Raw genomic sequence first — 27410 nt, forward strand, 5'->3', positions numbered from 1 at the left:
GGATCGAGTCCTGCCTTCCCGCCGTCTTCCACTCTATCCCCTGCCACCCCCCAGGCCGACGCACACCCCACGTGGCCAGCGACACATGCCGCCAGGCCCACCAGCAAGCCCTTCCCTCCTCTCCCCAAGGAAGCCCGCCACCAGCCTTCACTTCCGCCCTGTGGCCCAACCACCAGCTCTGAGGAGCGTCCCTGAGCCCCGGGGGGCTCTCACTCCCTTCCCTGTCCACCCACAGCCCCTCTGCAGTAGGGTCTGTTCACCTCCTCCTCCAGCAGGCGTCCCTGAGGGCAGAGACTGGGTGTGACCGCCCTGCCCGCAGCGCAGTGTGTGCCCAGGCTCCTAGAATTTGCTGCACTGGGTGGGCCAGGGTCCGTGAGCCCAGATCGAAGGGTGACCACTGAAAGGGGAGTCTTTTGGAGGCAGACCTGACCACAAGCCCCCCAATCAGGTCAGGCCAGCGCCCACCAGCCGGCTCTCCCAACCCCATTCATTAGGGGAATATGGACGGTGCCAGGCCCACTCTTTCCACGGACGCTGCACAATGGCTGTGTTGAGAATCACAGGAGATGAAGTCATTGCTCCCAGAAACAGGCTGATTAAGAAGACATGACGACAACGCAAACAGCAAGGCTGGACACACACACACACACACACACACACACACACACACACACACACACACACACACACACACACACACACACACACACACACACACACACACACACACACCCTCTCTCTCTCTCTCTCTCTCTCTCTGTCTCTCTGTCTCTCTGTCTCTCTGTCTCTCTGTCTCTCTGTCTCTGTCTCACCGTGTGTTTCTCTACCCTGGGAAGCCGCGCCAGGCCTGAGCTCCTCTTGGAAGCAGAGATCATGCCAGGAACCAGAGCCAGCACAGGGAGCCTGGACTTGGGCCACACACTGGTCCTGGGAGCTGTGGTGCCCCACGGCGCTCTCCTCAGGGACTCCCTGGCTGGGGCGCCCTGTCCTGACCTGCACTGAAGTCCCCAACCTGTCCCCGGGCCCTCTCAGACCCTCCAGTTCCTTTTCTGACTCCCTCCTCGGCTCCACCCCTCATCTCTTCCGGGGGTCTTCCCATACGCCCCCTTTTTGGCCCCTCACAATTTTGTCCTCTCCTGCGGGCACGCCTGACTAGATTCTGAGGAGGTGGGAGCTTCTACTGGCTAAGACAGGGCTCTGGGCTACAGACACTGGGCAACAGTCCCAAACAGGAGCCAGGGCTGGGGGCTTGAGGCTTCCGGGCCAGGAGTTTCAACAAGCCCAAGTCTCTTGCTGCAGCTGTGTGACCGTGAGCTAGTCAGTCCACCTCTCTGAGCTTATCTTCCTCATCTATAAAAGGCAAATAGCAAAGCACCTAGGTCACGGAGTAAGATTAAATGAAACGTGTTGATTTGTTCATTCACCAACCTTGTGTCAGGCCCTGTTCTAAGGGCTGGAGACACAGTGGGGAACAGGACAGCAATGCCCTGCTCCCCTGGGGCCTACAGCCTAGCGTGGGAGAATCACACAAATGTGTACGATCGTATCAGGGGAACTCAAGTACTAAGAGGGAACTCACAGGAGGGGAGGGTCCAGGCTAGAGGGGAGGAGGCGGCTGGGTTTGACAGTGTGGCTGGATGAAGTGGGGCAGGTCACAGACATCTGGGCAAAGAGTGACCCAGGGAGAGGGAACAACAGCAAAGATCCGGGGCTGGGGGCCTGCAGGGGTGCAGGGCGGGGACGAGGCGGGAGGTAAGATCAGCAAGGCAGGCAGGAGCTGCCCATGCGGGGCCAGGGGAAGGGCGAGGCGCCCGCGGGGTGTACTGTTTAAAGACTGCGCTGGCGGAAGGGGAGCGAGGTCAGAGGTGGAGACCAGCCTAGGGGTCGGCCTCAGGTCCAGGTGGGAGGTGACAGAGGCCTGGACTTGGTGGCGGTATGTGAGGCACTCGGCACGTGCCTGTCACAAAGTGAATCCTCAGTGTTCGTTCCTCTTGTCCCTGGCCTCGTCACCATCAACACCCTCGTCACCCCTCACACTGGCCAGGGTTCCGCTGGTCCCAAAGCTGAGGGGCTGTCAGGCAGACCCCAGCAGAGCCCTGTGGGGCGGGCAGGGCTCCTCACCCCGTTTTACGGGTGACCAAGCTCCTTGCTTGAGGTCTCCAGAGCAATGACAGGCGAGGCCAGCACTCTTGCCCTCCCCCGCCCCACCCAGGGCCCGTCCTCACAGGCTGCGTCCCAATCCACACGGGCCTCCCCTGGGGAAAACACTAGACTCCGCACAACAACAGCGCCCATGTTTGCATGTCACAGGTTTCTGAGTTCTTTCCTGTCCACGTTCTCACTTGCTGAGAGGGAGGTACTTCAGGCCCCTCCACGTGAGGTTCTAGGGCTGAGAAAGCACCCTGGAATCTTAGGAGCTTTCTGAGCCCAGGCAAACACTCCCTGAGGGCCGGGCTCCAGGGCCTCTGCACGGTGGCCTGCCCAGCCCAAGAGAGCCCCAGGAAGAGACATGCACGCACCTCTCCACCCCAGGCTGTTACCACAGCTGACTCCTGTCCCTGTCCCCAGGGCCGGGCACAGGTGAGCAAAAACAGAAAACTCAATCCCAAAGGTCCCCTGGGGAGTCCTGTCTGCAAGAGAAGCCTGGAGTCAGCCAGCCAGCAGGCCTCCTTCCGTCTCTCACCCACCACCTCTGAGTTTGGGCAAAGCTGCTAGGAAACGACCATCCCTCTCCCCTCCCCACCGTGGAGCCACCAGGAGAGCCACGCTGCCCCCAGAGCTGTGGGGACAGGGATGGGACGCAGGGAGTGAGCTGGGAGGGAGGAGGTCTGCGGGAACCTGGGGAGCAGCCAGTCTTCCTCCGCTCCCCTCTCTACCGGCCAAGGCGGTAAGACTGATAAGCTCTACAGCACGCTCTCAAGCACAGAGACATCGATAACGTTTTATAAGCCACAGAAAAAGCCCCGCGAGCCACGGTCAGCAGTGGTTTGGGAGAGGGGTCTGGGGTGGCAGTGGTGTGGAAGAAGAGAGGGCACTTTTGCTTCACACTCCTCCATGATGGCTAGAATTTGGTACTCTGCGCCTGTGTTTTTAACCACCTTTACGTTAAAAAGAAGACTTTAAAGTAAAGTGAAGTGAATGAGAAGGCATTTGGCGAGGAACCTGGCACGCGCTGGCACCTGTTCCTCTGGAAGGCACGTGCCTGCCTCACACCTCTTTTCTTCCGTGCGGGCCTCGCCCAAGCCAGCTGCCGCCAGCCGCCCTGCATGCCCAGAGGGGACAGAGCCAGGCTGGGAGGTGGGAGGGCTGGACACTGGCCACCAACCCCCCCGCTTCAGACACACACGTGTGGGGATCGCAGGGTCACCGCCCCTCGTCCCTGACCGCCCCACCCCCTCTGCTGCCTTGCTCGCCTTAGCACAGGCCCCGGGGGTGGACCCTGCCACTGTCCATGTCCGGCTACTCCCTCAGCCCCCGGCCACGCTGGGCTTCCATCATGCGTGTGTCTCTGGCCCTGCACACAGCAGGTGCTCGATGAGAGCTTGCTGGACGAATGGCTGGTGAGCAGTTGGAAAGAAACTCAAAAATGGATATGGGGGGAGTGGCCGACAGGGGGGAGAAACAGAAAAGTTACGCTTGAACAGGAAGACACCCAGACAGGCTTTGGCCAGAGCAGTTCAAACTCTCAGAAGAATGCAGGACCCCTGCAGGGGGCGGGGGGGGGGGGGTGAGCCCCCTTCGGGACGTTTAGACCTTCCTGTGCCCGAAGGAGCTGCAGAGCCAGCAGGAGAACAAATGCAAAGGACTGGGGGAGGTCACAGCCTCACGGACACACAGGCAGATGGGCAGCCCCCCAAAAGCTGTGTAGTTACACCTTTGCTAAAGGTCAGGATACCCTGTGTCCCAGGGCTTTCTCTAAAATACTTATGACCTTTCTTCCCTGACCAAAGCCTCTCATTCGCTGTGACAGTGCCGGGCAGAAGCACCGGGCCAGAGGCAGGCGACATAGCTGAGCAGGCTCACGGTAGCCCGGGTCAGGCCCGCCATGTATCTGCTCGTCCAGGGCAGCCCTCAGCCAGGCATGCCGGGCTTCCACAACCGCGCGTGGCCCCATCCGTCCTGCCGCTCCAGTCCCCTCTGCTCCAGTCCCAACGGTCCTAAAAAATGGTCCTGCAGATTCCTGTAGCCACACCTCTGCCCAGGTGGCTTCCCCCCCAGGAGGCCATGCCTACTCCCCACTGCCCATCTGGATTTTATCCAACATTTAGGATAAAGATTTCTAACTAAAGAATACTTGGTCGACACTCATGTTTTGTTTAGCCCACACAGTGTTTGACATTTTTAAGTTTTGAATCAACTGCCAACATTTAAAGATGTGAAATTTCAAAATGTTACCCAAAACCCTCTAGACTTCTGGCTTTTCTTATAAGTCCAAAGGCCCAGTGCCATGGCGCAGGGGCTGCTGCCTCCTTAGCAGGACACACCCGCTCCAGACTGCTGGCATCCACCACATCTGCACCAGCCTCAGCCGGGGGTTCCTGCGCGGCAGCCTGCAGGACAGGGGCAGGGCCCACCACACATCTCCCAGGGACGTGCCCAGCACCTGGAGGCACACAGTAGGGGCTTGCTTACTGTGCGTGGAATCATGAACGGCCTCACCCTGCCCGGACCCCCTGACTGCTGTCGGCCTCCCTGCGAGACCCAAGCTAGGACAGAACGGTGCTCCTCGGTCCTGGGTCCCCCTCCCACAGCTGGGCACACCTGCAGTGGGACACTGGGGCTGCAACAAGATCCTCACATCAATATCTGATCTTTGCTTCAGAAGCCGTGTCTTCTAGAACCCAGCCAAAGGAAGAGTAGAGCTCCTAGCATCTCCCCGCCTTCAATCAAAGTGGCAGGATTCCAAGCTGGCCCACAGACACTGATCCCCAGGACTTTTATTAAACTGAAAAGGAGAAATTCGGCAGCAGGAACTAACAAAGCCAGGCGTCCTCGATGCCCGCCTGCAGGAGGCCTGCCCCCCTTTGAAGCAGGTAGCCAGCTCTTCCCTTTTTCTGGGTTTTCAAGGTCAGAGTCACATTGGCAGCAAGTGCTCTCTTTGTTCTCCTGCCTCTGACTTACCCCAAACACAGTCACTGTCCCCAACAACCAGGTCCTCAGCAGTGGCAAAGGACGGTCTTGCTCCTGCTGGGGGTGGCGGGGGGGGGGGGGGGAGCAGTGAGAGCCAGCCAGGCACTGGCCGTGTCCCCTGGGGCCCTGCTTCCCGGGAAACGGCATCTCTGTGGGCCTGGCTTCCCTGCCGGCTTGGGAGCACCCTCTCTGATCCACAGTGCCATGCTCGATAGAGGCTGATGGGAGGGGAACAGCTGACGGCCCCCAGAGTGTGCTCCCAGCCTGGGGAGCGGGCACCCACCAGGAGGATGGGCTCGTCCGAGCTCTGCCCCTCGCTGGCTGATGCTGTGACTTCAGGCTACCTACTTCCTCTCTCTGAGCTCTGGTTTCCTCATTTGGAAAACGGGGAAATAAATACCTGATCCCAAACAACTGCCCTCCTGATGGGACCCAGAGGAGCTTATGAATCACAAGGTGCCATGCCGAAGTTCATTATCCCAGCGCCCGGCACAGCACCCAGCACGAAGTCGGTGCTCAAGGCATCGTTCGTGGTGCAGACGTTTATTGGGCCCCTGCACCGTTCCAGGGTGCATGCAAGGTACCTGGGCCCAGGACGAAGGCCTGCCTGTGCATGGGAAGGCTACCCTTCAATGGGGCCCGCAGACAACTGTCATGCCATGAAAACTGCCAGGAACTAAGGATCGGGATGCCGGGAGACCCACGGGGGCGGGGTCCCGGTCTCCCTGAGGTGGGGTGAGAGACCCAGGTCTTACAAGAGCGCCACCTCGTGGCTGCCAGGCCGCAGACCAAAGTTGAGGGCGGCCCAGCTCTAGGCTGCCTGGCACTCTACCCACTTCCCAACAGCCTAGCTTAAACAGAGCTGCCAGGTGTGGTGAGCAACCCAATTCTCCCGTGTGCATGCACACATCAGTGCCGTGCGCACCCGGACACGTGTGCCAGGGAACTAACGGTGACACAGTACCTACGTGGGCCAGACCCCGTGCCATGCCTTTTACGTACACTCTCTCAGTGGCCCCCAACACCTGCTAGGGGAGTGGTTAAAATAATACCGACTCATGGGCCCCACCCCCAGAGAGGTGATGCCGCCCCATCCCCAAAAGGCAGCGCTCATCAGAGCCTGGAGAGTCGCAGTGCCTGAGGTCCCCATTATGGCTGTGCCCCTTACCAGCCCGTGAAACCTGGGTCAAGTTCACCAAACCTCTCAGCACACAGTCTCCCCATCTCTCAGGTCCCTGTGAGCATTACGAGACAAAGCACCTGGTGCAGACGGAATGCTCATCCTCACGCCCATCCTCCGCCTAATCCACACCCCACAACGCACGCACGCACGCACGCACGCGCGCGCACGGCCAGGACCCAGCTCCCGCCCAGCTCACCTCTCTGTCTCCTCCTCTCCTTCCCTGCTGCTTCTGCTCTGCTGAACTGCTTCCCACTCCCCTAATGCTCCAAGCCCTTCCCACCTCCCAGGGCAGCCCCAGGTCCCAGGAGGACACGAAGGTTCTAGGCCTTGAGCACTGGGCTCACTCAAGCGGCTGCCCAACTGCCCTTCTCCCCTCTTTGACATCTGATGAACGCGTCCTCTTTCAAGCCTCAGCTCCTGCCACTTCAATGAAGCCCTCCCTGATTCCTTGAGAACAGACCCAACTCCTGTCCAGCCCCTGGCGGAGAAGTGCAGAGAGAAGGGGGCAAAGCCTCCAACTCCGTGCTTGCCCCTGGGTGCACTCCTTCCTCACTCCTGGCGTCAGCTTCCCTGCCTGTGAAGGGATCTCTGAGACGTCTCATTCTAAGCCCCCAGAATGAGCTCGCTCACAGGCTCTATCTGGGGGTGGGGAGAGCATCTCCAGGTTCACCCCAAGGTTGTGGAAGGCTGGGAAGGAGCTAGACTCAGCCTTGTTCTCCGCGGGAGGACAGGACAAGTACAGTTCAAGAGACCCCAGGCAGTGTCCTCAAGAGGCCTCGCTTGCAACTGGGGGGAGCAGACCCAATAACGAAGCACAGAGGGCGCGGAGCAAAGGGAGGTCCACCTGGGCCTGGGGGAAGGGGATCAGGGCAGGCTTCAGGCAGAAGCAGCTAAGGCTTGAAAGACAGGACCAAAGTAAGAAAGAGCAGGGGGTAGAGGAGGATTCCAGACCAAGGGAACATGAGACGGAAACCATGACACAGTGATGGCGAATGTATCTCACTGCTACTCCGCATGTCTCAAGGCGCTTGGCTCAGCATTTAGCTACAAGTCTCATTTATTCCTCTCAACCACCTTCGAGATAGGAATTGCTAATATCTCTGTTTCACAGAGTTAAGCAAGTTCCCCAAAGTCACAGTACTGTGGAGTGGTGGAGCTGGGATGCGAACCCAGGCATCCGCCCGCCACGTCTGAGTCAACAGGGGTGACCAGTGGGGATGCAGGGAGGATGAGGGTCTGGGGACTCCCGAAAGGCTTGTTAAGACCTCAAAGTCGGGCTCTGTCTTCCTTGCAGCCTGCTCCTGAATGGCACCCAACCCAGGCCAGGGTTGTTGGTGAAGCCCCTTGAGGGTGACCCACCCACACGTGGAGGCGCGCGAGCCACACAGAGTCCGAGGACCCCAGCCATGCACTTCCTTTGCACCATCGGCCTCAAGGATGCAGGGAGCTGCTGCTAATGAGTGAGCGAGCTGCGGAGCGGGGGAGGAGCTGGGAGCTGCAGCCAGTCAGAAGCCGCGCCTGTCAGCGGCCACCCCGACAGGCTGGCTCCGAGCTGTTGCCAGGGCAGCCCGGAGAGTCTGCCTTCACAGGCAGAGTGATTGAGAACCAGCTGCTCTCTCCTGGACCACCAGCTCGGCCAGCCAGGGGCTCCCCATCCAGTGCCTGGCCCTTCCAAAGCCTCAGCACAAAATGTCTGGGGCCCCGGAGGAAGGGCCACCGGCATGGAAAGCCATCAAGACAGAAGGCGTGGGCACGCCCTCACATGATGGAGACAAGCCCTTTGTCACAACAGTCCTAAACAGGACCAGGGCTGGGGGCTTGAGGCTTCTGGGCCAGGAGTTTCAACAACCCGGGGCCATCTTGTAGGACGCTCACCACTAAGTGGTCCCTGCCCCTCCACTGAGGACCCTGCAGCAGCAGGTGACCCACGGGCCTGGAGGGGAAGGGTAGAGAAGGAAGGTGATGGCGGGGGTGGAGCTGAGCGGGAGCAGTACGGGGAAGGCGGGACCCTGCCCGGCTGCTCACCAGGCCTCCTCGCAGCATTTAGCATGGCTGCCACCGGCGGGATCAGAATAACTCTGCATGGGGAGGAGGACCGCGCTGGAGAGGCAATGTGCCGGTCAGTCCTGCGTGCCCAGCGTGCTGCGAAGCAGGGTATCGGCCATGCTAGAGCACATTCAGGGGGATGACTGATGTGTGACAAACACACGAGTGAAACTTCAGTGAATCTACCCCAGGGCAGACTCGCAGGGCCCCTAATCAGGACTCCGACGTGCCAGGAGGAGCTACAACAAGCCCATTAAATGGTTTTCTGTACAACCGCACCAGATGGATGCAGTGTTCCTCTCATTTAGAAGTGTTTTTCCCCTAGTGTGATGAGTGGCTTCAAATGTGACCACTTCTAAGAAGCCCACAGGGCATGGCCATGCTGTCTGTACCTGCTCTGAGATACAGGCAAGCTCAGCAAACCAGCCCTTCACAGGCAGCCTCTTGCGGTCCAGAACCCTGTTTGCCTCCGAGTCCCACCACTCAGTGGAAGACCCTGGCCCCCAGGCCAATGAGAAAGTTGGCAGTTCCTGCCACGGGAACACTGGCATCACTGGGGAGTGAAACTCAGGTGCAAGGTGCTTCTCCAGGGCAGAAGGACAAAGCGGGGGGCTCACGAGAGGCCATGGGGCTGTCCTTCTGAGACGAGAGCCGGCTGAAACGTGTGTGCTTAGGGCGGGGCACAGAATGAGACTCACCTTCACTGAAACTCTCTTCCTGGTAGTCGCTGGGGGCAAAAGAGACAGAGTCCCACCCACTGCCAACCATTAAAGGCTACAGAGATTTACCCACGGAACCCGCTGGCTAAGCGGCCACCTGGACTTAGGAGAGAGAGACAGCAGGGATGGCCAATCGGAAATGTGTGCTTGATGAAACAACAGGCTGGCTGTTGATCCCCTGGGTTCCCCACATGGGCCAAAGACCACGGTGGGAGCCACGGAAGCAAGCTCAGAGGTCAGCCCGCTGGCTCCCTGCAAATAACAGAGCATCGTGAAAACAAACAGGCGCCCATGGTGCCCAAGCTGGGGCAGAAGTCGAGGGAGCTAAGGTCTGGAATCCATCCATGGCCCAGGCAGGAGAAAAGGATGGGACAAGCTTTGACCTGGCTCCTTCTGCTTCACAGCGGCCTGGGCCTGGGTTGGCCTGAGTCTGCCACCGTGGAGGGACAGGGACTGCCTATAAGGAGATCCAAGATTTGGTACCCAGGGTCAGGGCCATCACGGTGACCCCGAAACACCACCAGGAGTGGGTCTGGTCTGCCTGGCTTTCTCTCTGCGGGAGGGACTGGCTCCCTGAGAAGCAGGAGCAATATCAGAAAGGAGATCTCGAGGCACCGACCCCAGGAAGCCACTGGTATCTCCCCCTGGCAGCACACTGGGCTGCTGGATCCCCTCCATACCTTCAGGGCCAGCACCGGGCCTAGCCGGAACCCCGCAGTAGATACCCTGCTGTTTAGCTGAAGAACTCAGCAGACTTCTTTTGGAAGTGGGATCTGAGCAGGACAGAGAGCCTTGGCTGGGGCTCTTCAACCAGACCAAATAAACACTCAGCCTCTCGCCAGGGGGGCTGTAGTTTAAATTTGGAGAGGGCAGGGAAGAGCCAATCCGAGCTGAGTTTGGGCTGAACTGGCTCTCAGCCAACAGCAGTAGGCACGCACCCCAGACTGAGCTTCATCTGAGTCTCCCGCCCACCGGCTCCCCAAGCTGGAACAGGCAGTGGTACATCCAGCCCCAAGGTTATCCTACAGCGTGATAACCCAGCACCCTCGCCACCAACGTCCCCCAGAGGCGTGGGACCCTTCCAGAGAGGGAAGAATCCAGAGCTGCTAGCTGGACGTCTCAATACTTGAGTGGGTCTCAGAATCACCGTGTCCCTCCACGGTGGCAGACTCAGGCCAACCTGGGCCCAGGCAGACGTGAAGCAGGGGGAGCCAGGTCAAGGCTCCTCGGTACCCAGGGTCAGAGCTGCCACGGTGACCCTGAAACACCACCATGACTACAGATTCTGGGGCTAGTCTGTGACTCTCCTAGGTGGGGCTCTGGAATCTTTCTGCCTGGCACCATGATGCTCAGCGGTATCCAGGAGCCAAGAGAAGGTAAGGTGACCGTCGATGCCCCTAAAGCCCCCTTCCCAGAGCCCACAGGGCATGTGTGGTCTCTCCCTATCTGCTGCTGCCACTTCCTAAAACCCTGGGGAGTTACAGAGGCCCAGGTCTAAGTCCAGACTCAGCCATTTAACGGCTCTATGACCTTGTGTTGGTCTCTTAACCGTCTTCAGCTTCAGACTCCTCACTTCCAAATGAGAAAATGTCTGTTTCCTAGGACTGCTGGGAGGCCCTCTTTTAGCCCCCTCGCTCCCAGACCCACTGGATCTGCACAAGGTCTGCCCAGAAGGCTCTTCCCTGCGAGCTCAGCCCACCCCTCTCCTCCTCGGGGATGCCATCCCCACCACCCTGACGGATCAAACCCTCCAGTTCCGGGCTCTCGGTGCCTTCAGGACACACGCTTCCACTGCAATCACACATTGACCTGTGGGGCAGTTTCACGGCAGGAGGGGCCGGGGCGGGTTTTGCCTGCTCCCCCGAGCCTGGCACACGGCGGGCCCTAACTGAACGGTATCCACTCTCCCCAGCACCAGGCCATCAGAGCTCCCTGTCTCGTCCCTGGCTCCAGCCTTGACCACTCAGAAACGCCCACTTCCAGCGCCTCCGATACTCCCATCAGCGCCCTGCCCTGGACGGGCCCTCTCAGACCATCCGGCACCTCTGGAGCCTCACACCACCACCAGCTGCTTCCTGGGACTGGGCCCTACGTGGCTCTCAGATTTCTCGTAGTAACGCCCTCTTGGAGTTTCAAAAGCAAACCAAGTCATTTGCCAACTATTTTCTCCCATTAATTTCACAATGCATTTGCTATTTTCCCTCCAAAATGACTCATTTAGCAGCAACAGAGCAATTAGGCAGACCACAGAATATTGATTTTCTAAGTGGGAGAAGTGTCCGCACAAATGTCTCCCTATGCCTGTCTCAGGCTGTCTCCCGCTACCTGATGGGGTAAACCTGAGGGGGGCTGAGCCGAATCTGCTGGCAGGATTCTGGGGTCTCCAACAGAAGCTCAAAAGCATGGTGTGCGCATGTGTGTGAGAGTGTGTGTACATGAGATGACACGACGAAATTATCATGTGACATACATGACCCCATGGAGACCTCAGAACCCTAGGAGGCAGGCACCATTATCACACCCATTTTAAAGATGACGAAACAGAGGTTCAGAGATTAGGTGACTTGTCCTAGATCACAGAGGAAGTTAGGGAGCCGGATCCAGACCTAGGTCTGTGTGTCGGCAGGGCAGAACTCTGTTCATCAGGGCGCCCTTGTGTGGCTTGCTCTCCATGGGACATGGGGGATGTGACATTGGGGGCAACGCAGTCCCTGCCATAGTGTTACCCAAGGAGACTTCTGAGACATGAAACAGTTGGCCTAGGTCTTGAGGTTGCACACCTCAGCCTCAGCGCAGCCTCCAAGCCTGCCCGCTGTAAACAGGTCCACCCCAGGCTGCCCCTGGCCATCGGCTCTTGGAAAGGCCCGGAGAAAGACATAATGGCAGGACCCCCTGCCCTCCTCCTCCTCCACCCCCTGGCTACCACCACCAGCCCAGGCAAGTGCCTGCCCAGCTGGTGGGGCACTTCAAACATCCCCTGCCTGTAAAAAGAGAGGGCAGAAGAAAAGAGAGTCAGGAATGGTTTGATGAGTGGAGCATCTATGATATCTGCGAATGGCTCCCAAACCAGGCCCCACTGCTGAGAGGATCCTATCAAACAAGAGCTTAGCTTTCCTCCTACCTCCCGCTCCCAGAAGCTCACTCGAGGCAAGCTGGGATGGGGGCTGTAGGGGCAACAGGTGCCCAAGTTCCTAGGGACCAACGCTAGCCTAACCCAGCTTCTTGATGGCCAAGGGAAAGAGCTGAAGGTCCAGCTATCAGACATGGGTTTAAATACCAGCTCTGCCACCATCTATGTGGCTTTGGGTGGAATAATGACCTTCTCTGAGCCTCAGTTGCCTTATCTGAAAAAGGAATAACGCCTGCTCTGACACCTCCTTAGCTGTTACGAGGGCCAAGCAGTAAATGATAAAGTGCTACATAGGGACTTACCTGGTGGCACAGCGGTTAAGAATCCGCCCGCCAATGCAGGGGAAACAGGTTGAATCCCTGGTCCGGGAAGATCCCACATGTCACAGAGCAACTAAGCCTGTGCACCACAACTACTGAGCCTGTGCTCCAGAGCCCGTGAGCCACAACTACTGAGCCCACGTGCTGCAACTACTGAAGCCCGCGCGCCTAGAGCCCGTGCTCCGCAACAAGAGAGGCCACCACAATGGGAAGCCCGCGCACTGCAATGAAGAGTAGCCCCCGCTCGCAGCAACGAAGACCCAACGCAGCCAAAATAAATAAACAGATTTATTAAAAAATAAATAAATAAAGCGCTACATAAATGTTGGCTAGCGAAGCTCAACAAAAGGGAAGGTTTCTAAGAGCTGGCACTGCCCAGCAATGGGATGGCATCTCCCCATTACTGGCAATGTGCAAGCAGACCCTGGAATGTCCATGGTTATGGGAAGCAGAGCATCCTATATACCTCCCGTATACCCAGATGCACATTAGCATAGCAAAGGCTCCCAGCAGTCAAGCACTGAAGAAATTTACTTGCTTTGCTTCCCTGACCTGTTTGTTGGACTATGGAATCCCCTCATCACAAATGCCCATTAACATCTGCAAGGATGTGGTGTTCCATGGAACCGGGCCTGAGAAATTCTCCTACGGGCGCTTTGGACAATGACCAGGGGACATAGGGAAGAAAGCAAGGCCTTTCGAGTACAACCCTCATTGGAAAGGCTATAGGACCTTTCCCAATGTCAAGTACAAGTCAGGAGCAGACCCAGTCCTCAAGCTCCCTCTCTAGCATGACAGGGAGACAAATCCATTTGCCCAGAGAGAAAACTCACTTCAACGAAACAACGTAAAAAGGGACTTAGAAACCTCAAACAGGAGTCACTCCCAGGCTATCCCTGACCTTAACAAGCCAAGAAACTTGGAGGAATTGAAGAAGAAGAAAGGCCTCAAGCATAAATGCCTCCCCCTTCCCTGCTCTTGCCTGAAAATTCACCATGACTGCCCTTACCCTCTGGGTCAGCAGGGCCTCGTCCCGGCTACCTGAAAGCGGGGCTAAGACTCCACAAGCGTTGACCATATTTCAGAGTGGAAGAGTTTGCGGGGCCACAGGAAGCGGGAGCCTGCAGAATCCCAAATGCCCTGTGTGTCCAGACCCCATCTGTGGATCCTGGAAGAAGGCGGCAGGCACGCCCGGCCCCGCCCACAGTGCTGCTGAGGTGCTGCATGGACATACCCCCTCCACCCCAGTGCCCGTCCTCTCTCTGGGGGGCTCCATGCCAGGCAGGGCCGACGAATCCCGGAACCACGGGCTCCCTGGAAGAGCTCCGGCAAACCCATCCATGATGGTGCAGACTTTGCTCCCAGCAAGGACAGAGCTTTATTAATTATTCAGGGAACAGTGCAATTATGCAAATCAGTGGGCAGCCTCTGCCCAACTGCTGTCTTCTGCAGGAGTCTGGGGGGAGGGGGTGCCCAGAGCCCAAGCGGCTGAGTACAAGAAGGGAGCCACCCAGCCCGTGAAAGGCGGAAGAAACCCCCCACGTTCTGGGCCCACAGAGGGCTCTGACCAGAGCCAGGCCCCATCCCACACACAGAAGAGCTAGGAGCTGCTTTGAGGAAAGATTCTGAAAACCTGGGGATGCCTTTTCCAAAAAAAGAAAATACCCCCAAAGCTACTGCTAGGCCAGCAATGCCATCATTCAAGGCTTGCTCCTGTAGGCCCTAAAGGCATGGAATACTTCCAAAGTTCCCTCTTTAAAAGTACGCTTCTAAGGAGAGGTAACAACTCAGATTAGCGTTTACCCAAGAATGCTCTGCGGAATACTACTGCTCTCGGGGGGGACAGGAAACCCTGGATTAAACAAGATGAAACTGGTTTCTTTACTGCAGGACCTCTCAGGGCCTAGAGTGAGGATGCCCATGCCACCTGCAGAGGAGAACATCTAGTCTCACCTCCAGGAACCAGGAACCGAGTTTGATAAACTCTGGACAGATTGCTCACAAAATCCCCTGCCAGGTCCATCACCCCTTGACTCTGAAATCCCGCGGTGCAGGTTTTCACTACTCTCATAAACAGCCATCATCAAAAGAGTGAACTTCACGCGCGCAGGGCAGCGAGACACGACCGCCTCGGGCAGGCTGGCAGGGCGGTCAGAAGGGCCGCCCGTGGCCCTGCCGCCACCCCCTCCCCGAGGCCTGGCAACTGTGCAGGTGCCCAGCACCATCTCAGGTCCACAGAGGGCTGGGTCGGCTGGGAGCCTGGCTGCACGATCAGCAACCCCCTCAGCCAGTCTAGCCGGAGGTCTCGGCGCCAGACTCACCTGTCTACCCACACGTGCGGAGCAAAGGCTGCGCTGGGAGGCCCTGCCCGCCATCATCCCTGCTTTCCCTTCATCCACCTGGGCAGTGATGCGAGTGACCTCGACGTGCTGACCTGGGGAGGAAGGCTGGTGAGCCCACCCGTGACCTCTGCCACTGACCCCACCTCACCCACGATCCTAAGTCAACAGATCCAAATGCAGCCACGGCTCATTAGCTCTGCCAGGAGAACAAGAGAGGTAGGGGCCCAAGGAGGAGGACACTTGTAATCACTGAGTAACTGCCAATGCGGGGGCAGGCCCCGAGCCGGCCCTACCCTCACAGCCTGGGGACCCCAGCCACTGAGACCAGGAGGATAGGCCCGCCTCCACTGCCACACACCCCCACACCCCCTCAGGACTTCGGCACCCACAGTAGCCTCCTTCAGAGCTCGGGGTGGCCCCGGGACGCTCCCCCAAACCCCTCTGGTGGCTGTCATGTTCTTTCATGTGGGAGACAGTAAAACACTCTGGAAACATCTAGGTGCAAATCCCGTGTATGCCACCCACCTACTGTCGGATAGGGACAAGTGGCTTTTACCTGTCGGAGCCTCCGTTTCTCATCTGTAAAACAGGGAGAGGGCAGCACTGAGCAGTGGTTAACAGCACAGACTTGGGAGCCAGGCTCCTTGAGCTCGAATCCCACCTCTGCCATGCCAGCTGTGCAATTCACATTTCCTGGTTGAAAACCAGGGATAACAACAGAGTGCAGCACGCGGGCTGTTGTGAGGATGGAGTGAGTTCCTCTCTGTGAAGGGCTGAGAGCAGGCCTGGCCAACAGGATCTGTCCATCATGTTAACTATCATACTGGAGAGGGCCTTGGCTTTGAGTCCAAAGAGACCTAGATTCTCAATCCATCACAAGGGTAATCCCCGATAAGTGATTTTACCCCTCTGAGGCCAGTTTCAGCACCTGTAAAATGGAGGGAGGATAAAACAAGGGCAGTCAAGAGGATTAGCGATGACGTACAGACAGTGCACAGTGCTTGGCACGCAGCAGACGCTCCATAAACGGCAGGTAGGTTAGTGATGATACTATTGACTGAGCAGGTCATCTGGAAAACAGAGACCACGAGAATAGGGGTTGATGGCAGGGCCTTAGATAATAAAGCCAGTCCACCTGGGTTTGGATCCTACCTACGAGCCGTGTGACTTGGGCAAGTGGCTCAGTCTCTGTGGGCCTCAATTTTCCTCTCTGTAAAAGTGAGGAGAGTAATATCGTTCAGAGCGCTGGTGTAAGGATGACGTGAGAAAATGCAGGAAAGGAGCCCGGCCCATCAAAGGTGGCCACGCAGGGTAGGGGCTGGTGGGTGGTGGTGATATCGCAGCACTCAGAGAAGCTCGCCATGAAGAGTGCAGAGACGAAAGGCATCCTGTCCCACCTGCTACCATGGCTCCATCCCACGTCACCTCCAGGGACTTCACGACCTGAAGGCGGTGCAGCAAAGGCCGGGAAAGACAGGACGCTACCCTGTGCTAGGTACCTCCCCTCCAGGAATCCCAGAGTTCTGGGCACTGAGATATTAGTCTTTGTTTTGCTTTGTTGAGATGGAGAAACTGAGGCTCAAAGAGAAGCAGTCAGTCGAGCTCCGGGTGGCTGACTCCAGCACACCTGCTGACCTCCCGGCAGCTGGCAGAGCAGGGGATGGGGCTGGAAGGCAGTCATGGGTTCAAATTCCAGCTCCATGGCCCACAGGCCCAGATTTCCCCTGCCCCACCCTCCCCCATCTTTCTCTCCCAATCTCAGCGGGCATCTGGCCTCCTCCGTTGGGGGTACAGCCTAGGCCACCTGGTCTCTCCCAGGGGCCTCTGCACAGCCAGCCACTCTCATCCCTGAGCCGAGACTCTCCAGGCTGTGCTTAAAGAGCTCCACTCCCAGGTAGGGGCCAAGGGCACCTGGTCCAGGCCTGAAACATTGGCTAGTCCTGTCCTATGGGCTTTGACTCAGTGGACCTGGGCTTGAATCACATTACTGCCACTCACTTGATACTGGTGACCCCAGAGAGGAGTGACTACACCTCTCTGAACCACCTGTAACTGGGAAGTCGGCAAGAGGAACGGGCCTCAGTGGCTCAGGTGGGCCAAGCACTGGACCTGGAGCTAGGAGACAAGTCCCAACTCCAACTCTGCCCCTTCACCTCTCTGAGCCTCCCCCATCTTGCCTGGAGAACACAGACCATAGTCATAAATGCCCTAATTGCTCCAGGCGCCCTTAGGAGATCTAGAGCACCAGTGTGAAAGTGCTTTTAACAGCGGGGAGCCCTGGGCAAGCACAGGCGGGGGGTGCTCCTGGCACTCCTGTAGGAGGGGGAAGGTTAGTTCAAAAGACATCACAACCTTAATAAGAAAGGGCACGGCATGCTAATGGGAAGATTCTAGGTCTCAACCAGGGAATGGATCGCCTAGGCATGGGGTTCCCCCGAGTGTGACTTTGGGCCAGTCATGTTCCCCTCTTGGAGTTTCAGTTTCTACATCTGTGAAATGAGAAACAAAAAACCCTCTTACTATGAGGAATCAATAAGAACATAGCAGTGCCTAGGCAAGCTGCGGGCATACATCTGGGACACGGTCCTGCCCTCTGCAAAAGGAACAGACTTTGGGCAGTGGTTCTCACACTTTGGGGAAACATGATTACTCCACCAGAGTCTAATTCTGAAGGTCTAGGGTGGGGCCCAAGAATCTACATTTTATCAGGGGTCCTGCCTGGGGTGGGCTGGTCAGTCCTGCTCAGGGGCCAGGCCTTCAGCTTCCAAAACAAGAGTGGGGTTTTATCAGAGCCAATTCTGGGACTGAGTTTCCTGATGAAATCTGGGGAAGATGGAAAGGGGGAAAGAAGGGTAATAGGAGTAGAGGGGTGGGGCTGTGAACAACCTATTAATCAATTTCCTCCCCAGCCGGAAACAGTAATTGCTGGGCGCACACATCCTTCACATGCTAACAGTCTGCAGCTGCAACAGGAAGCTTCCACTGCGAATGTCAACAAGACAGCATGAAATTAACTTCCCCTTAGTCAGTGGGCACAGGGAGATGCTGCACTAACTCACTGCCCTCAGTATGAAAACTCCCCAGGACAATGTCGCATCAAATTAGAGCCTGTGCTACCACGGCGGCATCTGTATTTCTACCCGAAGTGCTCTTTTACAACCAGGCCCTGCAAACAAGGGCTGGGAGAAAGAAAGGTCAGGGCTAGCCGAGGCAGGCGACCGTCCCGGGGTTAACTGGGCCCTGGCCAGAGCCAGCCGGGGCCCCTCAGCTCCCCTATGGGGGCTGCCCACCAGAAAAGGGAGGCAGCAGATCACCGTGACAAGCAGTAACTCACCCCTCAGAGCGCCTGCTGTGGGGAAAAGTGCAAACCCAACCTTCTATCTGGGCCAATTCCTGGCCCGCCAACCCGCCCGGAGAGACGGGGAGACAGACTTGTGGCTCTTCCGAGTTAGCAATGCAGCAGGCCCAGGAGGCAGGTTCCTGCGCTCCAGCCTGGCCTGTGGCAGTCCAGGTACAAGTGGCAGCAGGAGGAGCGGCAGGAGGTGGGGCGACAAAGCCCTGCTCAGGCGCCTTTGGGAGAATGCAAAGACGTCCTGGAGGCTGCCCTCGGGCCCCTCCCCTCCTGGCAGTTAATCACCAGGCAGACCCCCAGTGCCTCCCCAAAGCACAAAGTGCTGTGTTCAGGCCTCCCAGCAGCCCGCCCCAGGCCGCCATCAGCCGCGGCCTTCAAGGGGACAACCCCAGGGGTCAGGTGCACGCAGGCTTCCTGAGCGGATGCGAGTGGGGGTATTTGGGGAACGCCCTATTCTTGGCACACCCCCAGGATCAGGCTTGACCTCCAACCTTGGGGTGATCTCTTACCTTCCCCAGGAACGCACAAAGTATTCCCAGATAGGCTGCCAGGGACCCTGCAGGCGGGATCCCGTCTCCCTCTCCTTCCCCTGGGTCCTCACCGCACCACCCGCCTGGCTCAGAGGGGACCTCTGGTGCACAACTGGTGGCTTCCACAGGGACCTGGCTTCCAGTTGCCAAGGAAAGTTCTTACATGTGCACGCGCTGGGGCCTGTGCTGTGGCCTGTAGGCAGGACCTGGGGGGCTGCCCAGGCTGTGCCCCCCAGGATGTGTGAGATGCTGTGTGCCCACCCACAGAGCACGGAGATTCCCTCAGTAACACAGGCCACCCTTCCTGGTGCCCCCAGCTGGGAGGGGCAACTTCCGCATCATTCCCATCACAGTCATCTCCTCTGGGCTTTCAGCCTGTCCTCTGAGGGGGGTGGGCAGGATCACAGGCGACTCTACACTGAGCACCGTGATCATGAGGGAGAGCACGCCCCTGGTGGAGAGCTGGTCCTCTGAGAAGCTGCCTCAAACTCTGGAATTGGGAGGAGGGGTCCCATAGGCAGCAGCCCGAGGGCCGCTAGAGGGGAAGCAAAGGGGTTAGTTTCACTGTAGAGTGGCTGGTGACTGTCCTGTCCATAGCCCAGGCCTCAGGCATGTCGCCCGGCTGCTCTGGGGCGTCAGAGGGTGGGGGTAGGAGTGGTACAGCCTCACGCCAATCCGGGCTTGCTCTCCGCGGCCACTTGCATACCCCACCCAGGCTGGGAATGCGGCCCAAGCCACCCCTTGCAGGCAGGCGCAGGCAGATGGACTGTCGGCCAGGAGACCCAGCATTAGCAAGGGGCGCTTTTCCACTCGCCGGCACCAAGGCACCGAGGAGGGTGGGTGGGGGAGGAGCTAAGTGGGCCCTGACACCTGCGAAGGAGTCACACGCCAGCCGTGGGAGCTGGGTGTTTTCCTTCCTGCCTTTTCGGTCTCCCTATGATCTCCAGCTCGCTTCTGTGGCCCTCTCAAATAGCCATTAATTAGAGCCTGGTAATTAACTTTCTGGTTCAAGTAATATTTTGCAAAGGAATTCCATTAAAGAGTCAATTTGCATATCCTCAGACATGGAACCTGGAAATAAGCAGGGTTACTCTGGGAGAATGCGCAAGGCCTCGCCCACAGCACCCCTCAGGCCTGGCACCCAGGCCTGCACTCTGCAGGCACCTACAGGCACGAGGGCATTCAGAGGGTGGCTGTGCTGATGGCCCGGGGATATGCTGAGCCCTGGGAGGCTCTTCCCAAGAAGGCAGGCAGTCTGTTCACAGAACTGGCCAGCTCGGTGGCCACACGCCCAGACAGCAACTGCACACACGCACACAGATGCGCACATGTGAGAGCGCACACACAGAACATGCCACGCACACGGCGAAACAGGATGTATGTAAACACACACGCACATGCCGGTAGACACGTACACATAAGAAAACAGACACGGTAAGAACGGTAGCCAGCACTCATTGAGCGCTTAGAATGAACCGTATGTCCATATTCGACCTACAAATACAGTCACTTCATGTGGTCCAGCCCTACATGAAGCGCCAGGCCCTGTTCCAAACGCTTTACATGCGATTATTCACCTCAGATGCACAAGGACACTTAATATACGACGTGCACACACCTTCACGAGGGCAGGTGCGTACCTGTAAGACATACAAAACCACGCACTCGTGGAGGTACACATGCCTACAGACACTTGTACAAAAAAAGGCTTCTCTAGCTTTTAAAACCCCAGGCTGGGGCTGATCACATTCTCACTAGCTAATTTCCACCGTTCCTAAAAATATTGCCCAGCTCAGATCTCTGGAAGATACACGAGGGAGCTGCAGATCTAAAAGGAGGGCGATAAAAATGAGAAAGCAAAAATAAATTGGTTCTTCTCCAAGTCTGGGTCATGTTCTGTGGCTTTCCCCTCCCTCTGGAGATGAGGCTCAGAATCATGTGCTCGTTAGTGGGGCTCCAGTCAGCCCTGCCCCAAAGGTGCCCATGGGGATCCAAGTACAATGCTGCAGCTGGGTCGGGACGTGGTCATGAGGCCTGGCTTCTGTAAGGGTCCCACCACCACGCCTTTGACCATGTGCCTCAGTTTCCCTGAGTCTAACAGTCCCTTCACCACCTACCTATTCTGCATGGTGAAAGACCTTTCAAGGTGCTGTGTAAACGCCAGGCCTCCTTATGATAATTATCGGATTAAGAATTAAATCTGATTCCCTTATGGAGAGGAGAGCAGGGGAGGGGGGAGTTGGGAAGCATTCCTTGCAGGTAATTAATGAATTCCCGGCCATACCGCTTGGAAGACAGAGACCCATTTAACAAAGATCCACCTACATGAGGCCTCTCAGAGCTGAGGAAGGCCAAACAGGGCAACTAAGACTCCTGCAAGGGACTTGCCAGAACGTTCAGAAGGCAAAGGACACGAACAGACAAGACTCAAAAGCAGCAGCACTACTGGCCCTTAAACTCAGGAAAACAGCGTTCAATCACTAACAAGCAAGAAATGCAAACAACAAAGAAATGCCATTTTTCTGCCTATACAAATGACGAAGACTGTGTTAATGACGACACCCAATGTTGTTAAAGGTCTAAGGAAACAGGTGAGCACCCTCAAAAATCACTGGGGGGGTGTAAATTACTACAGGCTCTCCATGGGAGGCATTTTTATCAAAAACCTGAAACTCTTCATATTTTTCGACCTAGTAATTCTAAGACTTTACCTCATGAAATCAATCACAGATGTAGATAAATGATGCATACTCAAGGATTAAATACCAGCACCATTTTTAATAAAGAAAAACTAGACATAACCTAAATGCCTAAATTACTAAAAACAAGTAAGGCCTGAACATCAGATGGAACAGTAAACTTTACAAATCAATTTTTAAAACACATATAGTAGAGGTTTGCTTTCCCAGGTGTAGACAAGAACCAGGGTCATTCCACTTGGCTATTTCTTGCGTTCAAAGTAGTAATGATCCTCTGTGCAGCCCCTTTCACCTTACGAGGGACAGCAACATCGAGTATTATTTCTCGAACTCAGAATAACACCGCATGATTGCGTGTTATTATTCCCACACTGCAGATGAGAAAACTGGGGCTTTCCAAGATGAGGGGCCTGTTCGCCACCAATATTAACTACCACTTACTGAAAACCTAAAACACACCTGTCTAACCGCTCTCGCGTGTTATAACTTATTTAATAAAATTTTAGAAACATTTAAGAAACGTGTAAGACCCAGTGTGAGTTGCTAAGGAAACAGTACTGAACAGGACAGACATTTTCTATTAAACACATGCTGAATATATTAATATCATTTCCAACGACACTATTATCATCAGACCCATTTTGCCAATGTGCAAACTGAGGCTCAGAAAGGTTAAGTGACTTGCCCCAGGAATGCCTGGCTTCAAATCCAAAGATCACATACTTCCCATTATTCGCAGAGACTAAGATGCCCAATCATCTCAACATCACCCAAGGGAAGGCAGAGAAGGACCAGGCTCTCCCTGTCTACAGCAGGGGAGGGAGAGAGCGGAGAAAACCCAGGCCTGGGTGCCCAGCCCTTCCTGCACCTACTGTCAACAGAAAACAGATTCTGTCTTCCATTTTTTCCTGTTCCTCATCAAGCTTCCTCTCCTCCCACCAAGGAATGCCTCACCCAAAGGGGGAGAATTGATTCCTGCCTACTCAGGGCCGGGTGAGCCCCCGGTGAAAGCCCCCTCCTTCCACTTCCAAATTATCTCCCTCCCTAGTCTTACACTGCCTGGAATCCTACCATTAGTAACTTTCAGGTGTGGGAACTCCAGGCAACACACATACTCCCTGTAAGGGAAATCAGTCTCTCACTCCACACATATCAGCCTTGGGTAACTGCACCTGGGTTGCCCGCCTGTGTGGAGGGCCAGAGTCACCCAGATACAGTATCAGCGAGAAAAAAAAATGAGGAAAGCACAGTATTGCCAGCTGACCCTCCTAGGTACTCAGCAACATTAATAAATAAATGAGTGACTTGGAAATTATCTTCTGGGAAGGCAGAAGCACCACATCCGAGATCGCTTTTACCAACATTAATACCGTCTTGTAAATGAAGCAGGAACATTTCCAGCCTGCAAAACAGAAGTGCTTTTGCCAGCACGCCTTTCACCTGGAAAGCCTCCGAGCGGCATTCATTTCTGTTATCCACGGGAAATGATTACCTGTCCTTGGTGCTTATTTCCAAAACCTCCAAAGGAGAAATGAGCGTTGAGGGGTCCAGTGATCTTGGAGACCGACTGGGAACCTCCCCCAGGCTGTTTTCAGGGAAGTAAGTACAAAGGCTCAACCTGTCCTGTGGCCCTCGGGGACCCCAGAGCCCAGTTGTGCCCACCAAGCCCTGGCTGGCTTGACCCCAGCCTCACAACCAGGCATCAGCCCTCTCCCCGCATCAGCCAACTTCAGCGTCTCCACACCTGGGGCAGACTCCTTTCCCAAGGAGCTGAAAGATCCCAGAACGGAGCTAACTGGATGAGAGAATCCAGAGGAGAGAATCCCGGCACAAAAAAAAAAAAAAGCTCCCAGATGAGAGAATCCCAGCGCAAAAAGAAAATAACGTCCCCAGCACAGAGAGCATGCAACAAAGCCGCTTCAGCAGCCATAAAGCAGACAGATTCATCCAGAGTCAGAACCCAAGTGGCCGCCCCCGAGTTCCCTGTGCTCCTTCTCCCCATGAGGCGGCCACGGGGGCTCACATCTGCCACCCTAGTGGCCCCCAGCCCCCTTCCCGTGCCCATCTCCTCAGTGAGGCCGCTGTCTCTGCACTTGCCCCCTTCCCAGGGAGAGGCACGGCAGCCCAGCGGGGTCCCACGAGCCAAGCCAAAGGCAGCCGTTCTGTCTTCCCAGCCTTCAGCAGCACCACCACCCCACGGCAGAGCGGGGGGAGGCGCCTCTCCACTCACCCAGCGTTGACCGTGAGCTTGGGGGTGGGGGTGGGGGTCGCCAGAGTTGGCTTGACTCACTCAGCTCCAAACAGGGCGAATCCAGGGACTGCCCCAGAGAAACACCTGCCCAGCCATCCCACCAGCAGCCGCTAAATCTACTTGTCGGCGAAGCAGCACACCAGGAGACCCCAGTCCGAGTAAAGCCCGCTGCCGCTCCAAGGCTGGACAGGAGGGCTTCAAACTCAGTCTCTCTGCCTGTCCGTGGGAAGTCTGGGCTCCCTTCCTGGGCCAGAGAAGCCACCAAGCCAGATTTTGTTTATCGAAAATTAATAAGACAATTCCACACCACTGTCAGTGACGTTCTGCTCCAACCGCTACCATTTACCACCGCTTCTAGAAACAGACTTGTAGTCTTACTCCCTACCCAACCCCATCCGTGCCCCTCCGGCATGTGGCAAAGCTGACCTGAGGCCAAGCTGGGCAGGACCTGCTCCAGGTCATCTCAGCCGGGCCCTGACCTCCGGCCAGGGCTGCCAGCCGAGCGCTCGCCGGCATCTCCGTGCAGGCTTCCGGCTGGAGGGAGGTAAACATGGCATGCATGCTGTCTGCTCCCAGGAGGGCAGGCACACTCAGAGGCCGGACCGCCTGCCGTCTCTCCTGTTCCCCAGACACCCACACATGCACACAAAACTGGGTACGTACACGAGGCCCTGAATGCGGGTGCAGAGGGTCCTGACCCCCACCAAGGAAAGCGCAGAGAAGGGCATGTTCCTGGGGAAGAAAGCCAGAGGAAGGGGCCGGGCGGAGGAAGGAAGGCAGCAAACCGGGTGGCCTGCCGCCCAGACAATAACAAAGATGGGAACCGAGATTTTCAAAGACGCAGTGGCTGCACCCAGCGCTGAGCTCTGGCCTGGCTAAATCTTCCTGCCAGGGCACGCCTGGTCCCCTGGGGCACCACGGCCATCAGAAAAAGGCTGAGGGTCCTGCCTCGGGCTGGGCTTGGCAGCTGGGGCAGCAAACCAGCTGCAGGCAGCGGGGAGGATGCATTAGAGAGAGCAGCTCCGGGCTGATGAAAATTAAAGGTCTAGTAATTCTCCTGGAGAGTGGAAAGAGTACTCTTCGGGAAGATGCTAGGGGTCAGTTAAACAGTCACTCAACCTTGGACAGGAGTTGGGCTATAACTTGTACTCCTCTGCCTGCTGGAACCAAGGGGGAGGGGAGAGAGATTTTCATTCTACCTGTGCCTCCCTCACAGGGAGTGCCAACTCACCAATCATACACAGGGGCACAGCCCTATGAAGGAAGGCAGATGCCAGGGGCCTGAGATGCTGGGGCTGAATGCCGAAAAGGTTCCTTGCTGCCTGCCCGTTCTTTCTTTCACCCCCACTTAGCTGAGCAGGAACACGTTCTAACTGGCACCAGAATCCACCACCATGCTGTGCCCAAGCAGAAAGGTGCTGGGGCTGGCACGGCTCAAGGAGGGGGGGACCTGGGCCCCAAGAGGCTGTGTCTGCCGGGTGTCCCCGCAAGCGGACAGGAGGGCTTGCCCTTGCGAGGTGAAGCCGGCTCCTTGCCAGTGACTCCTGGCGGGCTGAGCCACCTCCTCTCTCTCCTCCTCTGCCCCACAAGCCACCTCCCCTTGGAATTTCCACACCTGCTCCTGGCTTGCCCAGGAAAAGGAAACAGGGAATAGGAGACACCCCTGGGAGTGGAGAGGTGAGGGAGGGAAGCAGCTGCCCAGGGCTGGAAAGGATGAGGCCCTTATTCCTTGGCCTCAGGCACTGCCCGCTCTGCTCACCCCAGCCCCCAGCGGAGCACGCGCCCTACTTACAGCAGATGTGCCCCCTAAGCGGCCCAGCCCCCTGTTCCTCCCCTCCAGATGTTCATCCTTTTCGTCACCGCTGGGTTTCCGCAAAACCCAGCCGAAATGCCTTTTGTATCGGACACTCAAGGGCTCCAGAGGCAGGGGATGGATCCTGGGGTGGAGGCGCCACTTCTGTCCCCAGCTCCGGGCACTGTACCGCCTGGGAAACAATGCCCACCTCGGCGAGGCGAGGCAGGACTTCTCGGCGAGGGCACTTCCCTCCCGGCCTCGCCCCGAGGCTCGGGCACCCTGTCCTCACCCCCGGGGGAGTGAGAAGGGTCCTCCCGTCGCGCCCCGCCCCCGTCCGAGATGGCCCCACAAGTTGCCGGAGGGCGGCGTGGGGTGCCCTCGCGCTTTCGGCGCGCCCCAGTCCGGCTCTCGCTTTGTCCCCGCGCCCTCCGGGGCGCATCCCGGGGCGGCGGCGCGCGGAGGCCGGGCCGGCGGCGACGGCGGGCTCACCTCTCATTGTCCGCGGCGGAGGCGGAGGCGGAGGCGGCGGCGGCGGCGCTCCGGAACCCCGGCAGGATGTGGCGGAAGCTGTGGTTGCGGTCCAGCTTGGGCTGGCTCTTGGTGCGCTTGATGGAGCCCTTGAGGCGGCGGCTGAGGAAGCCCTGCGCGCGGGGCGACAAGAGGGGGGAAGGGAGGCGGGGTTAGCGCGGCGGCGGCGGGCCCGGGACCCGCGCGGAACCCGCGCCCTGGCTCGGGCGGCCGTGCGGCCGAGGGCGGGCGCGGGCTCGGGCTGGCCCCTGCACCTCGCGGCCCGCGCCGCCCGCCCGCCGACCGAGCGCCGACGGCCCGGCCCGCGCAGCGCGGCCCAGCCCACCCCGCGCCGCCAGCCAGCCAGCCAGCCAGCCACGTCGCCCCCGCCCCCTAAGCCGCTGTTGCCATGGCGACGCCGAGCCGAGCCGCGCCGGCCGCTACCGTGGACGCCCGAGCCCCCCGGGCGCGGGGGCGGGGAAGCCCCCGGGGGCTGAGGGGGCGGGGCTGCAGAGGGGCGGGGACCCTCGGAGGGCCTCCGCGGCAGCAGCCTCCTCAACTCTTACAGTAACAAGGTCACACACCGCCACCCACCTGGAGGAGTCCACGCCCCCCTCCCGGTCCTGGATTGCCAACGCGCCTTCCTCCACCCGCGAGGTCGATGTTCTCAGCCCGGGTAGTACAGATGGGGGAAACTAAGGCTCTGCGAGCAGGCGTCCGGTCCTCTGGGGAATGACCGGCTAGCGCAGCTCCTGGTAGTACCCTGGACCCCTAACCTGTGTGTCTTTCCTTTCGCAGGTGACTGTCACAGGCCCTCGGGATGGAGCCCTTTGCCTGGAACCGTTGTACCCCAGCAGGGGCAACCACCTTGGGGGCAGGGTGACCTAGTATCTAGCTCAAGGAGAGGCCGAGGGGCTGAAGGGTTTGCCGAGTACCCCCACTGCGTGCTTCAAGATTTGGAGCCAGGTTTGAGGGAAGGCTGGATCTTCCCTAGAGAGACTGCTGCCTGCTGGCCCATTCATGACCCATGACGGGTAGGGGGTCCACTCCCGGGAGGAGTATGACAGACCTCAGCGGGGCCTCCCCATTAGGCCATTCATGCATCTATCAGACTGCGCTGGACTCTGAGACCGGAACCTAAGCTGAGTCCAGCCCCCAGAGCTCCGGGTCTAATGGAAGAGACAGGGAGGAGACAGCGTTCAGTACAGCAGGTTGAACCAGTCTACCCTGGGGTAGATTTGGGGGCTCAAGGGGCCACAGCCTGGGGTGTTCTGGACTTGGTACCCTCAGGCAGTTGGAGGGAGAGGAAAACTGCAGGAAGAGTGATTCCCTGTGGGTGGAGTTGTCGGAGAGGGATTCTGGGGACTCACCCACCCCAGCCTCAATTCCAGGTGATATAAGGATAG

The 27410-nt window shown here is 57.7% G+C and overlaps 1 protein-coding gene across 5 annotated transcripts in view; it reads right to left on the reverse strand.

Moving 5' to 3' along the window:
- Window positions 1-27410, reverse strand: part of DAB2IP (DAB2 interacting protein) — a gene marked incomplete at its 5' end in the record, with an annotated part of 194918 nt that overhangs the window by 56763 nt on the left and 110745 nt on the right. For all 5 annotated transcript variants that reach the window (XM_082655874.1, XM_082655876.1, XM_082655873.1 and 2 more), the window contains one exon: window positions 25987-26138. In XM_082655874.1, the coding sequence (XP_082512000.1) occupies window positions 25987-26138 (152 nt within the window). The remainder of the gene's footprint in view (window positions 1-25986; window positions 26139-27410) is intronic.

The sequence above is a fragment of the Grampus griseus genome, assembly GCF_964374135.1.
Source record: "Grampus griseus genome assembly, chromosome: 6".
Lineage (NCBI taxonomy): Eukaryota > Metazoa > Chordata > Mammalia > Artiodactyla > Delphinidae > Grampus > Grampus griseus.